Raw genomic sequence first — 21,490 nt, forward strand, 5'->3', positions numbered from 1 at the left:
TGCATATCTGCAGCGTGTGCGTTTTATGAGATGGCAATAATTCACAATTACCATAATAGAAGACTGGAATTCATATTTAAATCGGAAGCTTTGCAAAGCAAATAGTCATTCTAGAACAGTGTATCCCAACCTTTTTTGAGCCGAGGCACACTTTTTGCATTGAAAAAAATCTCAAGGGACACCACCATCTGAAAATCTTTGTCGCCTATATTTATAATAGTTATTCTCATCAAAGTTTTATCAGCAGAAATCGCATCCAAAATTATTCCAAAATCTAATTCTTCACAATGACCTAATGTCACGGAAATCTGGCCTGTGGACCCTGAACATCTTCCGGTTTGAGTGATGCAAATAACCAAGTAACGTTATTGATCGCATCATTTTATGATTTTTCTCTAAATATTACTTAAATCTCCTAATATTCCGCAAAAAAAATTGTTCTCACACAGACTTTACGTCGGCAAAAGTTGCTGCCCTAGAAACCAGACAACTTCCGTTTCGACTTAGAGAAAGAGCAAAAAAATTACTGTTTGACAACTTGAATCAAATAATAGTATAATCTACAATTTAACGTCCATCATATTTTGATTTGATTCTTGTAATAGTTCCTTTATAATCTCCTTATATTCATATAAATTTTTCTCTCTCAATATCACATTGTATGACTTCTTGCAATTTCCCACGGCACACCTGACCATTGCTCACGGCACACCAGTGTGCCGCGGCACAGTGGTTGGGAAACACTGTTCTAGAAGACTGAAAATCATATTTAAACCGAGAATCTTTTTTTTTCAATATTGGAACTGTGTTGCAAAGCTCGTTTCAACAAAGGAAATACTTTTACAGATAATTGGAGTATAATTTAGCTCAATGGTGTTCCAACGACTATTTGATGCAACCCACATTGTACAGATGAGCCAAATGGCTGTGAATACTGATATTATAAATATGACAACAATCATTTAAAGGGATGAATACACATGCAATGGACTTCAGTTCCTGCACTGTGTGGTTTGAAGCACCTTTGAAGATAGCTCAATGTTATGTATTATTTATGAGCACATTTATAGACTGTCACACATGGAATAGAAGCCCATGGAATATAGCGCACCCGCATAGTGTGAAGCTTTTTGTTCACCTCAAATAAAAGAAAACCCCCGATGCAGCAGTTTGACTGCATAGAAAACTATATGCCACGTACATTTCAACGTAAAGGCTTCATTCATCCTTGACATTCACACAAAGTGAATGGAAAGGTTCATTTTGTGGTAAAATCTCATTCATGAATAGACAATCAATTCTGAATGGCATTAAATAATAACCTGAGTTTTAATTCACGTCCCGAAAATGCTGGAAATAATTTTGGGTTTCTTTTTCTACTCTGCAATTTTAAATGGGGACATCATCTGAATTTGAATGAAAACATGCCCTAACATGCCCCCTTTAAGGCCAAAAATAGCACCACAGGGCACATTGATTTGCATGAAAGTTTAGTGGCTTGTCGCGATGAAACCTTACACTCATGTCAACTTTTTGGTGCTTAAAAACCACCATAACGAAGTTGTGCCACACTAATGGGACTCATTAGGAATAATAAGTCAATTATAGCCTGAAGTCCGGAACATATCAAATTTACCAGATGCTGCATTTTAAGACTTTAGTGAACTGGCTTCAGTTGTTGCTGGTTATAGTGAATTACTTTTATTTTAAGTATGCACAATTAAATTTGGTTCAGGTAATTGCCATTGCATAATATTCCTCATATTTTGCTTTGGAAGCTTTGCAGTGAATATATTTTGCAATGTTTATTTGCATTTTTTCTTGAATCAACGTAAGTTGTGAGGTATTGGATCACTACCTCCACTATCTGTATGGACATTATTCATTTTTAGTCATTGTTCCGTGTGATTGTTTGGTCACTTATTAGGTGGAAAGCATTGAAAGAGAGCAGATATCTCTTTGTTGTGCATTGGCAAAAGGCAAGGCTGGTCCAGGCAGGAATGGTGCATGAGGATGACCTCATCTTTGAAGAGGGAGAAACCCGTTTCTTGCTTCTAATGGTTGTCTTCTGCTTCCCCCTGCAGGGGAAAATGGGATGTTCCCAAACACAAAATAGAAACTAGTTTTGTCCTGTAATATGTACCTCTTGCAAATAGATTCCATCTTTTATTTGTCAGTCTTTATAGTGTTGCTGCAAAGTAGGATGTTGTATGAGATGTAAAATATTGGATGTATTGGGTTATGTGGCATGCAATGTTTAGTCAGTCTTAGTTATATTTCCTTCTCTTCTCCCTTCTCCACTAGAGAGCAGCAGCCAACAACTGTGCCTATAATTCATCTATCAATTTTATTTTTCAGTAAGATTTCCAGTTACCATTTTCAGATAACATTTATATGCAAAAAGACTGCAGTAACCCTCCTTTCGTTAAAAGTTTAAAAACAGTCGTAAAGAGGCCAAGTCTCATTTATTTACAAATAGCAAATCCACACCAAAAGTCATCTCAAGGGAAATGAACAAATCACGTTGTATTAAGTGGAGCAGATCCATAATGGTAACCATTTTTATCAGCACTGATTATAAAAATTTCAATCAAGTAGTGTTTTGTGAAAATGCTTTCCCGTGTTTGTTGTTAATTATGTGACCTCCCGCCATCCAATAAGCATCAGTCTGCATCTCTGTTAGCCTGGAAACAGTCCTCTTAAAGGAAAATAGTTCCTCTTCAGCTGTGAAAAGAGACAGATTCCTCCCATCCTCCTGAACAGATGGTTACAAAATATATTAGATGATTTGAAAACAGCTATGGATGGACATTACAAGAAATAAGAGCTGTTTACAAAGACACTCTGTAGCTTTCCTTCTACTGAATATGTCGGATGGTACTTGTACCTCATTGAGTCCCAAGTCGTCCAGAAGCTGTTGGTCACGTTCATCATCTACTCCGGTGTGGGCAAACAGCTGGTCTAATGGAGCTGCAGCTTGTATTACCACTCTGACCTGAAGCAATCAGACAAAAAGTTATCTCTTTTCATTGATAGTTATTTATATGGGCTTGCTATACATTTCTATGTATTTGAGGATGGTGGCAATGCTGGGATACCTTGTTGTCGTAGAAGTTATCGACGAGTGCGGTGAAACGCCTGACTTGGTCCTTCGTGCGTTGTGTCAGCTTTGGAACGTGGCGGATAAATACCGTGTGGAAGTGATGTGCCATTTCCAGGTAGTCGCTGGTGCCAAGAGCCTGGAAAAAAACAACATGTATAGAATGCATGTTTTTTACACTGCAAATCTGGTGGGGGAAAAAAAGGACACAATGATTCTATTGCACCATAACATGTGTATTGGAGCTATTTTACATTAAACAATGTTCAATGCAAAAAGCTCCTTAATTCTTATGTTTTTTTTAAAAATCTGTGTTGCCATTCAAGGCAACTGTTCAAAGGAAAGGACACAAGATTTATCAAGAGTGAATGACAGGCACACAACACACACAAAACCTGGCCTAACTATTCAACACAACATCAATAGAATTGCTTTTTGACATTGAGCAGAAAATTGGCCGCTAACGGAGGGGAGAGTCTGACACAATACGCACGTAAGGAGGTGCGCTTCTAGTGAGCAATTGGGATGAGTAGTAAGTGGATATTGTCAATAAGAGACCTCGATGTGTTGTTTGTCAGTTAAGAGTGGGAGATTTTCTTCTGTTAACTTTGCTTTGCATTGGTGGGCTATTTCATGTAGGCAAACGAGTTGAGAATAAATGATTTCAAAAGTTTTATTTGGAAGTTCTTAATGTAGGTGGACTTATTTTGTTGCCTACTAGGGGACATTTCTTCAAAAAATAACTACAAACTGTTTATTTCGAAGCATCTACTTGAGAAAAAAAATGTTTTCTGTTACTGTGGTCAATGTATGAATTAAACACATCTTATTGTATTGCTGCATATATAAATTTAAAAAGTGTATACTGTATTCTTATGCTGTAAACTTTACATCATACACTGTACAGTAAATGCTGTTGGGTATGTGTGTAGAAAAATAACCGTTGCATCACTTACTCTGCCACACAGCTCGTGAAAAGTACAGTCTGCAACAGAGCCGCAGGTCTTCTCAAGCGTCACTTCCCTGCCCAACACAGTGAGTACTCGAGGACCTATAACTATCCAAACACGTCAATTGTTTCATGTCATATACTTCAAGCAACAATTATTTTTTGTATAAATAGTGCAGGGAACACATGTAAATAATATGGGTACTCATACATATATTTTTTATCCTCATCAAAGAACAACTAATACTATTGTCTTACTGGAAAAATATGATTACACTGCTCCCAATGGGGAACTTAGAATTATTTTCAATATTAATCAAATGCAATATTATCGAGTACTTTTTCCCTGTCAATATTACAAATGCAACATTATTTGGAGGTCCAGGCTGGAATAATTTATTTGAGACATTTTCACCCCCCTCTGTATTTTACTCAACATAAACTGTAGCATTAATATGATCACTTAGCACAATCCGTTCTAAAGCTGATATTAAAAAGGCACATTTACACCCTATTTAACCCCAATAGAATGTAGTAACCAACTTGTATGATAGAGTCCTTACTGCAATTTTGCCCAAAAGCCAGCTCATCAAACATGGCATTCAAGACAGCATCTCCGTCAGGCTCTTCTGTCCTGCACGAGGCAATAAAGAGCTGATGGAATATGAAATTAATAGTGCTGAAGTGGCAACATCAAACATAAGCAGTGAGGAGCATAGTGGAGAGGAAGCTACTTAGCTTTTTATTCCATGAGTAGAAAAAAAAGGCAGGATGTTCCTCACTAAACACAAGCATTAGCCTGTGAATGAAGATCCAAATGAGGTGTGTGTGTGTATGTGTATTTGCATTATTAAACAGTGAGTGATGCACTCTATTTACATATAGTGAATAGAGGAGAGCGCTTGAGAGCGCGTGTGTTCATAACAGAGAAAATTAGCTTTTAATGCTTGGCCATTTTGTCACATTCTATTGACTCCACTTTCCACAATGGAGACTTTATCATCCTCAATTCATCCTCACTTTCGCTTCCATTTACTGTTGACATAAAACATCTTGGCAGCCCTTTTAAAAACCTGTATTTTTAGAATTGGTTATTTTTTGGTATTTTAAAAAATATTAACATTTTTAAAAGACAATTTAAACATCTATCAGGAAAGTGACTAATTTTAGTCATTGGAAATAATTATTAATTGTTACTGTACATTTTATATTGTTTTTATCAGTATAAATACATTTAGAATTGAATACAATGTTAATAAAATATATAAATTAAATTAAAATCAATAAAAACAGAAATACACACTGGTTAAAGGTTAAAGGGAGTAGATGTCCAATTCAAAGCTAATTAGTTACGAGTAAGTACAGTTTCATATTTTGTGCGTGACAATATAAATAATTTGTTCAATCCACTTGGTCAGGAAAATAATAAGTATTTTTTTCATACAGAAAGTAGAGTTTCCCTGCTCCAGTCCTGTGTAGCCTTCTGTAGTCCACACCAGAGTCAAGGCAGATAGGCTGGCAGTATTCCTGTACACATACAGAAAATTCAATTGTAATTTTACATAGAAACAATAGATATAATACGGCATTAAATTATAAATTAAATTTCAAAAAGAAAGGAGACCAAGTGAACTAAACTACAACATTGCCATTGTCTATTCCAAAAATATTTGGTTAAATTAGAGCTCTGTGTATTTTTCCAAAGGCAGAATGTTTAAAACAGAAGCAACAACATCTACTTTTTTGTGCCTCTATTCAAAGTGCTGAACCTGTATGATGCAATTCAAACTTTCTCAACCAGTGTGCAATGTCAACAAGATTCATGTTAGGGAGGACAGCTCAAACTGTAATCATCATCTCCACTATTCACCCCCCCCCCCCCCCCCCCCCCAAGAAAAGACAGGAATTATGCTTCGGTCCCATTAAAGACGCACATTAGGAAATCAGCAAATTTCTGCCACTGGCCCCCTTAAGCCGTGGGATAATTAGCAATCATCATAAAGCAAGAGGACGGAAATACTCCTTTCTTCTCCGCTGTCAACTTTTGATCAGCGCATCCAGCTCGGAGCCAATTGGCTTAATAACACCCTGACAAGAGTAGCCCACCCCCTCTCACAAAAGGGACGTGTCATTTCATCAACCTGACTTGACCCCGCCAATGGCTAAACAGCGGTGGGGGAATCGCTAGGTAGACGCCACCCTCCCCAGCCACGGAATGAGCGCTATTGTCTTTGGCCTCCCTTTATGAACTAACCTCAAAGATGCGCTAATAATGACGCGCTAAGAACAAGGGAGCGGAAACCCAATCAGTGGAGATGATTCCATAGGTTATTTATAATCAAATGAGGCTGAGGCCGTACGGGTCATTACTTGATTATCCATCTCGAGGGCTTTGTCACAGCCTCCTAGATTTAATCCGCCTACATGTCGCCGTCTCCTTGGCACAAACGCCCACCTCTGTGCTTTCTTGCCAGTCTTAACTTTTACATTCAAGTGAACCATAGTTAAGCGTAAGTTAACTTCATTAAGTTACAAGAAGATGCCATTTCTGGAGACATTGCACAGGGATGCTCTGCTCTCTTTCCCATGGCTGACTTCAAGTAGTTTTTCAGTAACTTCTTATTCATTTTGGAGTGATTGCAGGTCACGTCCTTAACAATTGATTGGCTGCCGAACTGTGCAAGAAGTCCAATCTATTTTGATGAGGTTTTAAAAATGTTTTTTTTTTTTTACCCCCATGAACCATTAACTAAAGTGCATTTTTGTAGTCCATATCACATCACATCACATAAACTTTGTCGTTTTAATACTATGATCCTACAAGTATAAAAGAGTCCTAAAATAAGGCAACAAAAGATTAAACACAATAATAAAGTTACTCTAAAACAACTATACCATAAAAAATACATTATACATTTTATCTTGTCCCATAATTACCATGATTACATTTTAACATTGACAATAATATTTTAAAATAAAAAAAATAATTTCCCTGTAGTAGGATAACATTCCACACCCATCCTAATTAATTTTTTAATCAACAATTTGCCATTCAGTCCCTTGAAATTTCAGTTGTTTCTTTTCTCACAATATCACAAAGTGGTACTTGTAACACTTGCATTCTCATCTATAAATTCACATGTCCATAGGTAATATTTTGATGTAATACTTATATATATATATTTCCTAAAGTGGCTTTTTTCCCTCTATTGTCTGTGTGCCTGCTGCTTCTATATCCGTCGGCTCTTTTCCCCATCTTTTACTCCTCCAAAAGTTGCTTTTGAGTCTTTGAAAGAGTGCCGTGCCATTGAGCGACAACAAAAGCCAAGGATAGCTGACTATTGGGCTCTGATGAGGTCCACTCCCTCATTACCCGGGAGCAGAAAACATTAGATGCTTCTTTTTTTTTTGTGTTTAGCCAAAAGAGAATTGACCAGGCCTCAAAGAAATGTGGGGTGGGAAGGCTGAAAAAGAGACGAGGGAGTGAAAGAGGAAGGGCGGCGCGGGCGAGGTGGTTAGGGTCTCGGAGGTGGGGTGGCGTAGGGAGGGGGGCTGGGGGTTCTGTCGCTCATTCAAGCGTGTGTGTCTTACAGCCTTGTGTGCAGGCACGGAAAGAAAAGAAGAAGGGAGGTAGGGATAGAAGGGGTCGAGAGAGAAAAAGCTTAAAACACTGCCTTTATGCTGGCGAGTTCTGGACGACTCTTGTGACATCAAAGTGTTTTCACTAACTACTGCAGTGTGTGAGAGTGAGTGGGGAGGCGGGGCGCTATCTAGTGATTTTATTCATTCTTACGCAGTCGGGGGGAGGGGTGGGGGGTCTTGGTGACAATGCGAACACCCTAATTACACCTAATGATCTATTCCCTTAAAAAGTGACCGCCTTGGGCCAGCCACGGTTTGTTCTGCGGGGTCGTTCTCACAACCTCCTCCTGCCTCTGGCTGCCCCTCTTGGGGAAACATCTATTGAAGCGTATAGGCCACACCTTTCGGGATCGGGGACCCCTGCGAGACCCCCCAGTCTCAAACGGCTTTTGCGCAGCGGCGAGGCCCAAAAGCAAACCCCTCAAAAATAAAAGGGGGAAAACAGTCAATAAGGCTGGATGTGCTGACTGTACCTGGCCAGCAGGGGCTCTGCTTTTTATTTATTTTTAACTCAGTCACTCCCAAATTATGTTACATTGGTGGAGCAAATGCCAGAGTTGAACTCTTAAACTCTTAGTAAAACTCTTTAGAAGTCTTAAATATTTTAAAACCTGGACATTTTATTTAAAAAAACATCTTAGCAGAGGTAGTTTTGAAAGTAACAGGGTTGGGATAAAACTTGCATCATTATCTAAATACATTAAGAACAAATTATCAATTAAATAGTGCCTTCGCAAGATGACAAACCGCTTGATGGAGTAAACATAAAACCTTTAAAAAAACGTAAGTGTGCACAGTGAAAAAAGCCGAACCAAGGTAACTTAATCAATTAGATGAAGTGGATACCATCCTCACACTCGAAGAGTGCGATTGATTCACCTTCATCCATTATTTGGTACTCGTTGGAGACCCTGATCTGAAAGCCTGGCAGAAGCACACAATGTGTCACTGCCCCGTTATTAAATGAACTCGGAGACAATGTCAGTCATCCAAAATATCAACGATTGTTTGATTTGAACTGGCAAGCGGCTGCCTCTTCACGGGCAGTCCTTCTATCCAAGGTCTTTGCTCAAGGGCTTTACTTTGCTTCTTTATAGATTATTTCTCTATTGCAGATATCGTTAACAATAGAATCATACAAATAAAGAATATAAAAAATGACAAAAAAAGTTTAAAAACAACAGTAAGCCCAGACGTACTTAAAATTAAAAGTAGCTTCAGGGTTGTTGTTATGTGGCCTTTTTAGACACACACACACACATACAAGCGCACACACACACACGCTATGAGCTACAACCCTAAAAAAGACACATTGTGTGCTACAAAATACCGAGGCCTGACCTTGAAGGAGTAACAGAAGCAAACAGAACAGGGTAGTCACAGCATAAAGAGCAGGATAAAAGGTTAGCATGAGGATGGGCAATGAAAAGTGGAGTGGAGAGGGAGGACACTTTGAAAGGGAGTCTGTCTTAGTTACGTTACTGACAGTGTCCATTTAGGGGAAAAAACCCTTTAAACTATGGATTTTATACATTTGGATGCTATGCCTTGCAAGGACGGACCAAACAGCTTGATAGAAACGATGGCTTTGAAGAAATTGGGTTCAAATGATTGGAGAAGGAAGAATTATAGTCAAAAGTCAAAGAATTTCAAGTTATAGCCGTTGAATTAAAAAATAATAATTTTAAAAAGTGCTAAAATCATAGGTTGCCAAGGATAATTTACACTTACTAATAATATTCTAATTTATTGAAGTGTAGATACTGTTCTTTGGGGCATATGTTTAATGGCATACTGTCTTGAGTAATAATAACTCTTTTTTGCTTTATCACAAAATCTGTTATTTGAATGAGTTATTAATTAAAAATATTATGCACACTGTTATTTGGAACGGTACATAATTTCATTAGATATGTTCAAGTCAGGATCATAAAATAGAAAATAGGCCATTAAATCAGTGTTCTTTAGAACATATGATAAACGACTTGATTTTACACTGTTTGAAATTACTACAATTTTCAACTAATTTTGGATTCAGTTCAACTTCACTAAGAAATTTACAAACCCACGAAAATCTGGGACATGGCCACCAGTGCCTTGACATTACAGAGGAAACGAGAGAAAAGGCGGTTTTATCTAATCAGGAGTCAATAGTTAAATAAAGACTTCAACCCAAGCAGACAGAAGCACTGGATTAACCTCTTTCACTTCAGCCCAGGTGACAGGGTGGAAATGTCACTGGCTATTTCAACCCTAAATACCCCCCCACCCAAAAAAAAAACAACCTTTAACACAATCATTCACTCTCTCGCCACCTATTGAAATACAATCAGGCACGCACATACAAGTGTGAGTTGCATCGAGGGGGAGGGCCCGCCGCCTCGGTCCCAGTGAGCATTAATTCAATCCATTGAGGGTCAGCTAGTTAGCGAGGTGACCCTGTTAAAAACACGCTTTAACTCTTTGCAGCAGACTAGTATAGAGGGCGACGCATACTTGCCGAAAAAGGCCTCGACCCCAAAAACCAGATGGCCTCACAAAAGGAAACATGGAAGTCTGAAAGACAGGAGGTACTGCGGGGCAGAGAGGGACAACAGGCATTCAAAGACCGTGATGAGGGTGGATTAAAGGGGGCAAAGGGGTGATGCTTGGTGGCCGGGTGGGGAGCATGTGGACTATCAGTTTGATGGAGTGGGAGATTTAAAGCTGATTCATGTTGTCATGGTATGCTCGGGAAGAGAAAAATCGCAGTCAGGTTGGAAGCTGTCACTTTGGATTGTGGAAGGTGGATTTGATCAGAAATAAAAAAAAAGTTTGTTTCAAGTAGGCTTGGGGAATCAATATAATGGCCAATCTCAATTATGCCGCAATATTTTTAACCTTGGATTTCATGTTGCAGTTTTTTTTAACAGGTAGTATTTGTAGAATGGCGCAGTAAAGTAGCGGAGGTTCAAAGTACAAAAGGTATATTGTATTTTAGAGTACAATATGTTTATTTTATTTTTTTAAATATATGTTTAGTGTTATCATTTACTTTATCTAAGGGACTATTCAAAACAGGTTAGTTTATGTCTGCAAGTGAATATAATCGGTTAAATATTAAAGGGTTGATCCATCTACATAGTTAATAAAAATTGCTATGACAATCTTAAAATCCCCTGGCCCTACTTTTTTAGCCTTTTATGTTCAGCAACAGTTTGTATGTCCTAAATTACTGGTTACCTAGGTACACATTTTTATTTACCTACTACCATAGGGACAGAATGGAAAGTAACACTCTTAAATATAACAAGTAAAGCCAGGAAACAACTAAATCAAAGAAATAAAACATTCACAGGCTACAATTCTTTGTGACAACAGTGTAGAAAATAGATTAGAAGAGCCCAGCCTGGTGGGAAAAATATCAGTGGCACAATACCAGAATAGCCTTTTTCACTAAATAGCAGCAAAAACGTGCAAGAATGCTGCTTTGAGCTGTAGGAAAATGCATCACAACAAATCATTGTGCAACTAATTTATGGTCACGATCACTCCAAAACACATCATCGTTCATCTGGGATGCGTGGAGGGATAATGGCGTGAGCTACTTAAATTGCAAAGCAGATCATTCGCTATGGATGTCAGCCACTTTTACTTTTGAAATGCAAGTAATCAGCTTTAGTCACTCTTCTTGCCAATCATATCGGCCATCCTCGTTCTCGGTTATTATTGTTATTCTTTTCCCCCCCACTAGCTAGTCTGATACTTTTTTTCTGGGCTCAGCCTTAAGCCCGCTCTGATCAAAGACAGCTTTGTGACAGTGTGAGAGGCAGCCAGGAAGCAGACACATCAAAACCCACTGAGGAGAAGCTTACAATACACACATGTGCGCACATGTGTTGTGGACAAATGAATTTATTAGCCAGCACAAGAGCGAGGTGTGACTTTGTCTCTACCTTCAGCACGTCGATAAAAGGTAGAAAGGTGTCCCTCTGAAGTCCGTTTTTGTACAGATCTGAAAGAGGAGAGGAGGGGCCTGTATTAGAGGTGCTGTTTAGCCTTCTAATAATGTCATTCCCCGCCACAGATTGGCACATAAAGTGGCTATTGATGAACTGAAGGATGAGATTGGGGAGATATGACAAAAGAGCCCAAAGCAGGGGGAGAAAAATGGATTTCTCTACCGGCAGAGCGGCGGCAACATAAAATTCATTACATTCCCAAACAATGGTGGCGGGAGAAAGGACTGTCGCCTTTTCAGGGCAGACAATATCCACGGCGGCTGGCTGAATAGGGGTTTCAATTAGCTCGGCTGAAACAAATTACATTTGAAGTAGCATCCCTGATACACAGATAAAACAGGTCGCCATTGGCACACAAACCGGGACAAAGACGCGGTGTACGTACGAGCGAGATGAGGCTTAAACCCTCCAGCTGCGGATGCAATGCAACTGGTTGTTGTTGATGTTTGGGCTTTAACACGTTACAATGGGACCGGGCTCTCTTCTCTATACAGTTGTGGATTGCATCGGCATCAAGAAAAAAAAAGACTTCATTAGGAAGCGCTTGTTTACTTTCTTACTCCGCCATGTTGTACTGGTTTCAAGAAGAAAGTCAATCATAAGTAGATAGTAGATTTAAAATAGGAGTTATTACCGATATTAGCAGATATTTTTAACTGTGAAAAGGACATGTTTGATCGAAACATTTCAGGAAAGACCCCCAAAAAATATATAAACTAATAATTTGGCGGGCAATTAAGGGTGAATACATTCATTAATATTTTTTTTTTAAACATAACAGTTAAGTTTGCAATTTAGTCAGTCATTTTATTCTCTCCGCCTTTTATTGCCAGAATTAAAATATCCATTATTGTTGACATTTGTATCTCAAATAGGAAGCAAATTTTAATGAGGAAATATTTAATGATATGCCTATGAGATAAATATATTACTTGGAATTCTTTAAATCTCCATCACCATCGGCCTTATACATTTAATTAAGCAACGTGGGGGCAGCAGACTAGTTTCCCTACCAAAGATACAATTCAAACGGTCAAGCCTTTTCGCTTTTATGAGTCTCCATTAGTATGAAAACCAAAAAATACATTGAAATCTTCTTTATGTGCTCTCGTATCAACAAACACATGGAGGGGCCTTTTGATAGTGCCATCTCCACATCAATAAAGATGGCAAATGTATGCCTTTCATGTCCAGTTTTCTCTGTATGCTGTCATGTATTCCATTAACAGCGCAATTAATACCAAGTAGGCTCTCTATTAAGTTTGTGAGGTTTGGTGTCTTTGTTCCTAGTAGCTTGAAAATATCAGCCATGTTGAGTATCTATCTAGATTATTGTGTTTCCTGCATTTGGTATCCACTCAGAAACCGCTTAGTTAAGTGTAATTTATTGACTGCATATATTACAGGTGAAATGAAGTAGTGTTTAAAAGATGCTTGGAACTTTTTTTTCCTTTTAACGTTTTTCTGCATCCATTAGGTGGTTTAAATCAGGGAATATATATATATGTGCTTTTTTAAAATGGCTCTAACTTATAACTTATTTATTAATATTTGCATTTAAAATTGGGATTTTTGGTTTATTTGCAGTTACAAACAAAAAAATAACCCTATTGCTTTAAAGATAAAACATAAATTTGATCCATATCAAGATTCTTGACCTATGATTTAATATAATAAACTAATATTTATATGTACTGTAAAAAAATACCTGAAAATCTAACACTAACAGTAAAATAAATTACTACTAATTTGTTTTTATAGTTATGAATAAATTTCTGAAATATTCAATGCTTCTAAAAACTAAACCTAATTCAAATGAATAGAAAAGTAATTCCACATTTGTTTTTTTGTCATAGTATTTAACTTATTGGCTGTCATTGACAGCACTAGATGACTAAAAAAGTAGAAAAAAAAAAGAAATATTCCATACCATCAGGCGGTCTGTTGGACGTGGCCACGACCACCACTCCAGTCTTGAATAACGTCCAGAAAAGCTGCTTCAGGATCACAGCATCCGCAATGTCCGTCACCTAATTTAAAGAGACCATAAAAGATCACAATTCATCTTCACTTTCCACACGACATGGGTCAAAGCCAATCATCAACACTCCACCTTGCGTTGTCGTCACTCAGACGTGCTTTTGTCTGCATATATTCATCACAATGCGACTTCCACATGTATACCAGAACCACTTGTAGTCACAGTGAATGGTCATGATGATAAGAACAAGACAGTGGACACAATTTAATCAATGGAGTGAAGGTGGCAGACTCCAAAGCCACATCAAGACGGCCATGCCACACATAATCGTTCAATTATGTGCTGCCTTTTTCTTCTACGTTATTTTCACCGGTAGCAAATGTCTATAACAACGCTGAAACAAGGCCGTTTGCGAGTTACCGTCCATTATGTGAAGGGCTCTGACCTTTCAATCAGCGATGCAGCGCTCTCACTTTTGTTCTTAATACACTCGTCTCTATTTTTCACCTTTGCCGAAAAAACACGGCGAGAGAGAGACATCTTTATGGTCGTTGATATAACCTGCCTGATGACTGATTGAAGAGGTCAACTTCTATACATGATTTCGCTGTAAAATTAATTTTGGGGTCTGGATTGGCTATAGAAAATTCTCCCCACCGGCTGTTAGAAAATGCGTGCTTAAAAAAGACCACAATAAGTCATTTAAATTCGAATTAAAAAAAAAAATGCAAGCTTTAAAATGTTAATGGAAAAAACACTTTGAGATAATATTCATTCAGTCTTTTTTATTTAAATCAGTTGTCCAAATAAATTTATATTTTTATTTTCAATAATACCAAACCTATTTCTATCAATATCAAAATTGTATGATTTTGGGACAATATTGAGGAGCAGTGCAATCTGTACTTTAATCAAAATAAGGTGATACGATTTATTATTTCTCACCTAAATAAATAAAACAATTATTTAACACAAAATAATCCACAACCATTGATTACAGCAATTTAGTTTAATATCTACATGTAGAAACAAATGCAATTGGAGTCAAGTTTCCAAATCAAATCTCTCCAGTCTTCAATAAAAATCCCACCCTCTCCACTTTGACCCACACTTCTATTGGCCTTAAACGCAGCATATGCCCCCCCTTTAATACCAAGGAGACTTCTGCATTTTGTGTAATAAACCCACCCCCCTTTGCCAAAACTAAATTAACATGCATGTTAAAGCCTGGATTTGGCAAAGGAGAGGTTTCCAGGCACGGGGAGGGCCATCAAATGAGTGCGTTCATATTGTGTGCTCTCCTAATGACAACAGAAAGCCAAGCCTGGATGCGTTTTTCTCCGACCGCGGTATTTTATTTTCATTTGAAAAGACTCATTTAAAAATGACCTTTTATACAACCTGAATTTGTTTATTCATGCGCCCTCAACACGGCTGTAGTAGTACGAGGGGGGCAATATTGATTGCTGAATGACTCGAGGGGGTCGAGGGGGAAGAGAATGGATATCCAGAGAATGAGAAAAGTGGAGGGGCCCGATCTCGCACTTGTGGGAGACAAAAAAAATAATGGGGCAATCTCCGTCGGCCAATCCCAATATTTAAATGAGCATCCAATTACTCCGACGGGCCGTGCGGTCGCGGCGAGGCGCTGTAACTCTTTTGATGTTATACCTCTTCACGTACAGAACCGGCGGGCCATTTCTAAAGCAGTGACTGAGACCCTGAGACAATGATGCACAATCATTTTCTTCACACTCCTCTTCTTCCCTTCCCTGTCTCGGATGTCTCAATGGCTAGTATTCATTAGGGGAGCGGCAGAGAGGAGGGAGGGGAGCATGGCGGGGGGCTACAAATTACTGATAATGGCACGGCGCTAATGAAGAGAATGGAGAAATGTCATTAGCATTTAAGAGGATAAGATCCATCTGACCCGCCGCTGCTGCCAGTCGCTTTCTAGCTCCACTCACTTAAAGAAGCAGGAGAGTGCGACTGATACCCAGAGCCTCATTTGCATGGCTGAGTGGAGGAGGATGCTGATTGGTATAGAACTGAAAATCCATCCCCGAACTTCCCCCCCTTTTCACTTCTGTCTATATCGACACTGACGCTCCCCAACCTTGAAACCTCTTGTTTATGCGTAGTAAACAATGCGCACGTCTGCATGTTTCCCCTCGTCGTATTCAAGCCAAGCTGCATGGCGACGGGTGAAAACAAAAACAAATCAATGAGTAGCGGGCGCAAACAGTGGCAGGGCTTTAAAATGTGGAAGAAAGGGCGCCCAGCGAGCTCTTGATCGTTGCACGTGCAGTGATTAGAGAACGTAACCGTACCTACTGTCACCTTTGACCTGCAGCCTTTTATGGTAATGATATCAGAGAAATGTGGGCATTATGATTCCATTGTCAAACCCAAAGTTGATGTCATTTTAAGGGAAATCTGTAAGTTACCCACTATATTTTTGACTCTTGATCAATACGAGTTCTAAAAGCAATATTAATGGATTATGCGGTCATTATGCATACATTTAAAATTAGGCGGATATTGTAATAATGCACATAACATATTGGATGATGCTATAGTCTAAACGTGGGAAAAATATAACAACTTATTGATAATGTTTAGTATTTTAAAGCAGAATAAGACTCATTGTTGAATTTAATTTGGTCAAAAAATTAAAAACACAAAGACGAATGCATAGGCAGGTATGTAACATGATTGTAATTTTTTTTATAATGGCCCGCAGTAATTTATCTCTGGTTATAACTTTTATCTGCTTTGACTTTTTTTGCACTGCTAGAAATCCCATCACTGAATGTTTTATTGAATAAGACCACAAGGTGTCCCCAGTCCTGTTTTTCTGGCTATATTTACAGTTTCCTAAGAGGGGAGTGGGCACCAAACTTTGTTTTTGTTGTTGTTGTTCTTTCAAAACAAAGCAAAAATTAAAATAGGTTGTCAATTCTACTGATAACATTTAATCCAGTAGCTTTCAGTAAACTCAAACTACAGTTTGTATTTTAAGAATCCTATTTATCTCCCAAATTATTTCATCTTGCAATTTTTCATTCTATATTTTAGCACACAACATAAATTTATGTATACTTATATGCCTACAAAATACTTCTTTATAAAATATATGCATTAAAAGCACAGTTAAAAGACATAAAATACTTTTAGTTGTACTATCTTTTTCCAGCAAGTTTCCAGAAGAATTTTAAGGAATTCCAACATTCTACCACCACAAATAACATAACACAACATTTTGAGAAATAACTTAGATCTTCACACACTGTGAGTAAAACAGTCACTCACCTGAAACTCATCGAAACACAAGAGGCAGGTTTCGGAGGCGATATCCATGGCAACCGGCGATATGGGGTCGTAGGTGAACATGTTGCCCAGCTGACGTCTCGGCAGGCTTTGTTTCCTCCGATGGATCCCTTCAAAGCAACGCGCAAAATGTCTTAAAAAGCACACCTGCACTCATAAAGTGGTAATTTTACCTGCGCCAGCATAATGGCGGACAATTAAAGGCAAAGCTTTGACAATGTAAACACACAACGGAGATAAGTATAGCATTTAAAGTGTCGGGGGGTGGAACATTTCTATTTAACTTGAGTCAAAGCTTATGTTGTTGTCGTATTGCGATGGGAGGAGAACACTAACTTTTGTGGATGTCCAGCATGAAGCCATTGAAGTGGACTCTCTTTTTCTGGCTATTTTGCACCCCACAGTAAAACATATCCATGAGCATGGTTTTCCCAGTGCCTGATTGGTAGAAACAGATGGAAAGGCAATATTTGCATTGGTTTTCTAGGCAATTAGAAACAAATTCCACATCATTGACATTATTTCAATAACTCTGTTGATGACCTGAATTCTTGTTGTTGCTGTATTAACTTTAATTCCACAATTGTGACTCAAAGTACATGAGGAATATATGGCAAGCTGTTTATAGTTCATTTAGTATTTTTCATAGTCAGGTACACAGTTTCTTAGAAAATGTATCTCTGCTTGTTGGCTGCACTGAGTAATCTCTGTTTCTTTATCATTAGTTGATGTACAGTATAATTAATTTGTTCCTTTCAACACTGCTTGTCTACAGAGTACGGGAGCCTATCACAACTGACTTTACATAAAGACAGACTACAGCCTCGACTGGTCGCCAGTCAGGTAGGTGTCTTCTACAATTTTATGTTACTCCATCTTTATATAATAGTAGTTTCAGGTAACATTTGGACAGCATTAAACATCATACATGTCCTGTTTTGAGTACATGACCTGTTGACTTAGTCAATTTTACAAATACTTAGTACTTGTTTCCATTTTCTTTCATGTGAAATTGCACTCCATTATAGATATATATTTCACATATAAGTGGTATTTGCATACTACAAAAATACACCAAAGATGTCATGAATGTATCTTTACCAACATCTCCATAGATATAGAAGCCTTTTGGTGGTGGAGGGAGAGCATCTTCTTCCTTTATGAGGACGGAAAAAAAATCACAATACTAAGTAACACCCTAAAATTGGCTTTAACAATATAGATATCCTGGAGACCAATACGTAAACTTTGTTATATCCGTCACTGTACAGACCCAAAGCGCTGATTCATAAACAAAGTATTGTGAGGCATTAAGCCACCACTACAGTTTGAGGTTTCACATTCTCCAGACTAGCCCACTGCAGGGGAGGAAGACAAAGGGGATCTAATCAACAAGACAAGCCAGGGTTCCCACGAAAGAAAAGCATCATCAGTGGAACAATGGGGGGATTTGTCAGACAAAACGGAGAGGACTGAATGAGGCTCCATACGAGATGGACTGGACTTGTCTGTGTGCAGCCTGTTTAGCGCTGCTAATTGTGATACGGTACTGTTGCATTGAGGTGCTGCTGGAAGTCATTGTGCTGCCTGCCTCCTATCATCAAAAGGTCTCTGCTTCAAAAAAAAAAAGAATGGAAAAAAAGATCGGCGTCTATGAGACCAAGCGGCGCATACTGAGTAAAGCCAAATATGAAGAAAGAAGGTCCAGCCTATTAAATGCAAGTGTCATCAGTCTACACATGAACTCAACTCACACTGGGTATAAACAAATTGGATCTTTTTATTAGATGTAATAGCCAAATTGGAGTGGCCTTGAATGTTTTTCATTCTTCTAGTTTTACGAATTTGTATGGGTGTGGCCGAAAGAAGTCTTGGTAATGTACCTGCTACGCATATGCCGCCAAAAAGTTGCATTTTGTATCATCCCTTCAGATATTTTTTTCTTTCTTAGCTACTTTAGAACAACTAATTATCTGTCTTGAACTGTCCTACATTGCACTAAGTTCAGAAAAAATGACTTAACAGGTTCTAACCTATCTGTCCTGTCTGTCAGTAACCAGGCAACATAACATTGCTTCAACATTATGAGGTCTGAACAGGGAGGATTGTCCACTTCAATTTTAATTTAGTGACTATTTCATGGCGACAGCACTCCACTGCAAGAAAAGCACTTGACTTGGGTAAATGTGGACAAAAGCTGATTGAAAACTAAATGAAAAATTTTGCCTACCCTTTTCCTGTTGCCTCACTCAGTCACTCACTCACTCACTCAAGCCAAGCCTGGATTGAAACACTGGACCGGGAACAAGCCCTTCCTGTTTGCTCCGGCATAACAGTGTTGTGACTTCTCCCTGACTTCCCAACATGCCCACTGGCTTGGCTACTAGCGAGTTGTGGCTGGAGGCCATTTTGCCATGGCAGAGTGGAGAAAGACAAGGCCGTCCATTCAAAAAAACTGTCTGGCCTCATCTCAACTTCAGCGAATGACAGGGAGAGAAGAGTGCCTCATGTAGGAAGAGTTCATAGGAGGGACATTTTCAAAAATGCTTCCTCTTACATCGCCCAAAAAAATCCATGGAGGAGCGACAGTGTCAAATTGTACAGGTCTGACTTGTGGGTGGCTCTCCGGAGACAATGGCCCATTGTTAATCGACCATCCGCAAAACCACGCCACATTGGGTCAATATGAAGTCAAGTGTACTCTCCTCACAGACTTGGTCAGTTAGCCAGAACAATGGCGGTAGGGAGAAAAGACACTGAAACGGACAGTGTTATGACCTGATTCAAACAGGAGTAATTGTCCAGTCAATGTGTGTGAGAGCCAAAGAGAATGAGAGGAGGGGGGGTGAAGAAATAAGGTGCACATAGACAGAAAGGGGCGGGGGTAGTGGCGGTGGTGTTGATAGCCTCACACCAAAGTATTTGTCAAAGTCCCAAATCAAAAGCAAAAAGGACAAGAATGGCCCAGATAATGGGGATCCCCCTCCTCTCTCATTACTGCATGGGGACGGTGAGAGTGTGAGAGGGGCGCTGGGACATACCCAGCGGGAGGTCTGCCCCCGGCTGCCTTCCCAAATCTCTGCACTAACCTCGTGCGTCTGTGCCAGCGAAAAATCCCAGCACGGAACACTAGACAGTCATCTCCCCTGACCTAAAAACAACAACAATCCCCGACATTACACCGCTCTAAAATGCTTCCCAGACCCCTACCCTCTCTTTGACCTGTGCCCCTTGGCCACAAATGCTGATTTAACTGGAGTACAGTATGGTACAATGCAAAGTCTCTCCATATGTTTAATGTAAAAGAGGCTATGTAGTTGAATAAGGGAACAGATGTCATGGCACAACAAAGTTTGAAACAAACACCCATTCGTTGTTCTATGTTATACTGAATGTGCAACACGAGGAATTTTTCATAGTTTTCATTGCACGATTACCTTATGAGCAGGAGCACTAGCTGTAATGCAAGTGTCTGTCCTTTTTGGAAGTCCGTCATAGTTTTCATTTAATCTCAAAGGAGGCAGGTAGGAAGTATTACTGTAGTTTTGGAGTTTATTTTGTAGACGAGTCAACTGCTGGAGAACTCTCCTCTGCAGAGCATCTTCTCTAATAGAGCCACATTTTACCAGTTGGTCATACTGGGTGATTGTGTTCCCAGAATCAACAGTGGTAGTCTTTGAGAAAGATGATGAGGATGAAGAACTAGTGTAACCTTGGAAAAAAAAGACAATAATAAAGAATATTAACCCTAGTGAATAGCAGATTTTGTAAATGAACTTGGGGATGTGTAACTAATTTCATTCATTTATTTTTACAGAAAAAACATTACGAAACCACAACATAAACCAGCTGATGGATACTACATTGTGCATTGGTCCTGCTCCCTATTACATATGCTGGAATTCTTTGCAAGGTCAAATTCCCGCACAGTGACCTCAGGTATGTTGTTTTTCAATTCAAAAAAATGGCTACACGTTTGCAAAGACAACGGATCACTGCCAGTGCTCCTAGATTTGATATCTATCATCATAAAGGTGTTCATTAATAGCAAATGAAAAGTGAGCAAACAACTAGTTTCTCTGATGCAATGTTACACAAGCACAAAGGCAGTTAATGTCTATAAATGTCATGCAAACAGCAACCAAGTACGAGATACCGTTAAAAGTGGTCCTTGAGATCTGGCGACAAGTGATCCTTAATGTCATTAGATGTCCAAAAGGTTCAAATATCAATGAGAATCGCGCAAATGGGGGAAACACGTACGCTGCCATGATCCTTCAATATACAGTAACTTTATTGACACACTTTAAAACAAAATGATTTGGCATATCAAGCATTGCTGTTGTTAGGCCTTGCTAGATTGTATGTAGATTCATTTATTATAAATACAATTTCTGATGATGGTCATCTCGTCCGTGCAGTGGGTGTGTGATAACAAATTGGCAGGTTGTAAACAAACCGGGCTGCAGCTGTCAGCTGAAGCTCAG

General features: G+C 38.9%; 1 protein-coding gene and 1 long non-coding RNA gene across 3 annotated transcripts; one reads left to right on the plus strand and one right to left on the minus strand.

Moving 5' to 3' along the window:
- Positions 1–2,446: 2,446 nt before the first annotated feature.
- Positions 2,447–21,471, minus strand: afg1lb (AFG1 like ATPase b). Of its 2 annotated transcripts, XM_077711445.1 has the most exons (13): positions 21,160–21,470; positions 20,441–20,715; positions 18,105–18,159; positions 17,340–17,441; positions 16,986–17,113; positions 13,623–13,722; positions 11,627–11,685; positions 5,494–5,576; positions 4,613–4,683; positions 4,057–4,157; positions 3,099–3,239; positions 2,888–2,995; positions 2,447–2,755 (listed from the first exon to the last, which is right to left on the minus strand). In XM_077711445.1, exons 1-13 carry the CDS (start codon positions 21,272–21,274, stop codon positions 2,591–2,593), a joined length of 1,503 nt encoding a protein of 500 aa, XP_077567571.1. In that variant the 5' UTR covers positions 21,275–21,470; the 3' UTR covers positions 2,447–2,590. The 2 variants fall into 2 exon arrangements, with proteins under 2 accessions (XP_077567571.1, XP_077567572.1); XM_077711446.1 differs by lacking the exon at positions 4,613–4,683 and having other exon boundaries at positions 4,057–4,123; positions 21,160–21,471.
- On the plus strand, positions 4,068–20,942 carry LOC144192383 (uncharacterized). The gene is made up of 3 exons (XR_013325108.1): positions 4,068–4,135; positions 17,779–17,846; positions 20,821–20,942. It is a non-coding gene; the product is annotated as an uncharacterized LOC144192383 (long non-coding RNA).
- Positions 21,472–21,490: the final 19 nt, after the last annotated feature.

Source organism: Stigmatopora nigra, unplaced genomic scaffold (assembly GCF_051989575.1).
Source record: "Stigmatopora nigra isolate UIUO_SnigA unplaced genomic scaffold, RoL_Snig_1.1 HiC_scaffold_26, whole genome shotgun sequence".
Taxonomy (NCBI): Eukaryota; Metazoa; Chordata; class Actinopteri; order Syngnathiformes; family Syngnathidae; genus Stigmatopora; species Stigmatopora nigra.

Bases quoted from the DNA above. Each gene is read 5' to 3' on its own strand.
- afg1lb (XM_077711445.1), bottom strand. From the start codon at position 21,274: ATGGCAGCGTACGTGTTTCCCCCATTTGCGCGATTCTCATTGATATTT. The intron at 17,442-18,104 runs GTAAAGATACAT...TCTACCAATCAG, and splicing joins CTATATCTATGGAGATGTTG to GCACTGGGAAAACCATGCTC. The intron at 5,577-11,626 runs GTAGAGACAAAG...GTATGTGTACAG, and splicing joins CTTTTATCGACGTGCTGAAG to GAATACTGCCAGCCTATCTG.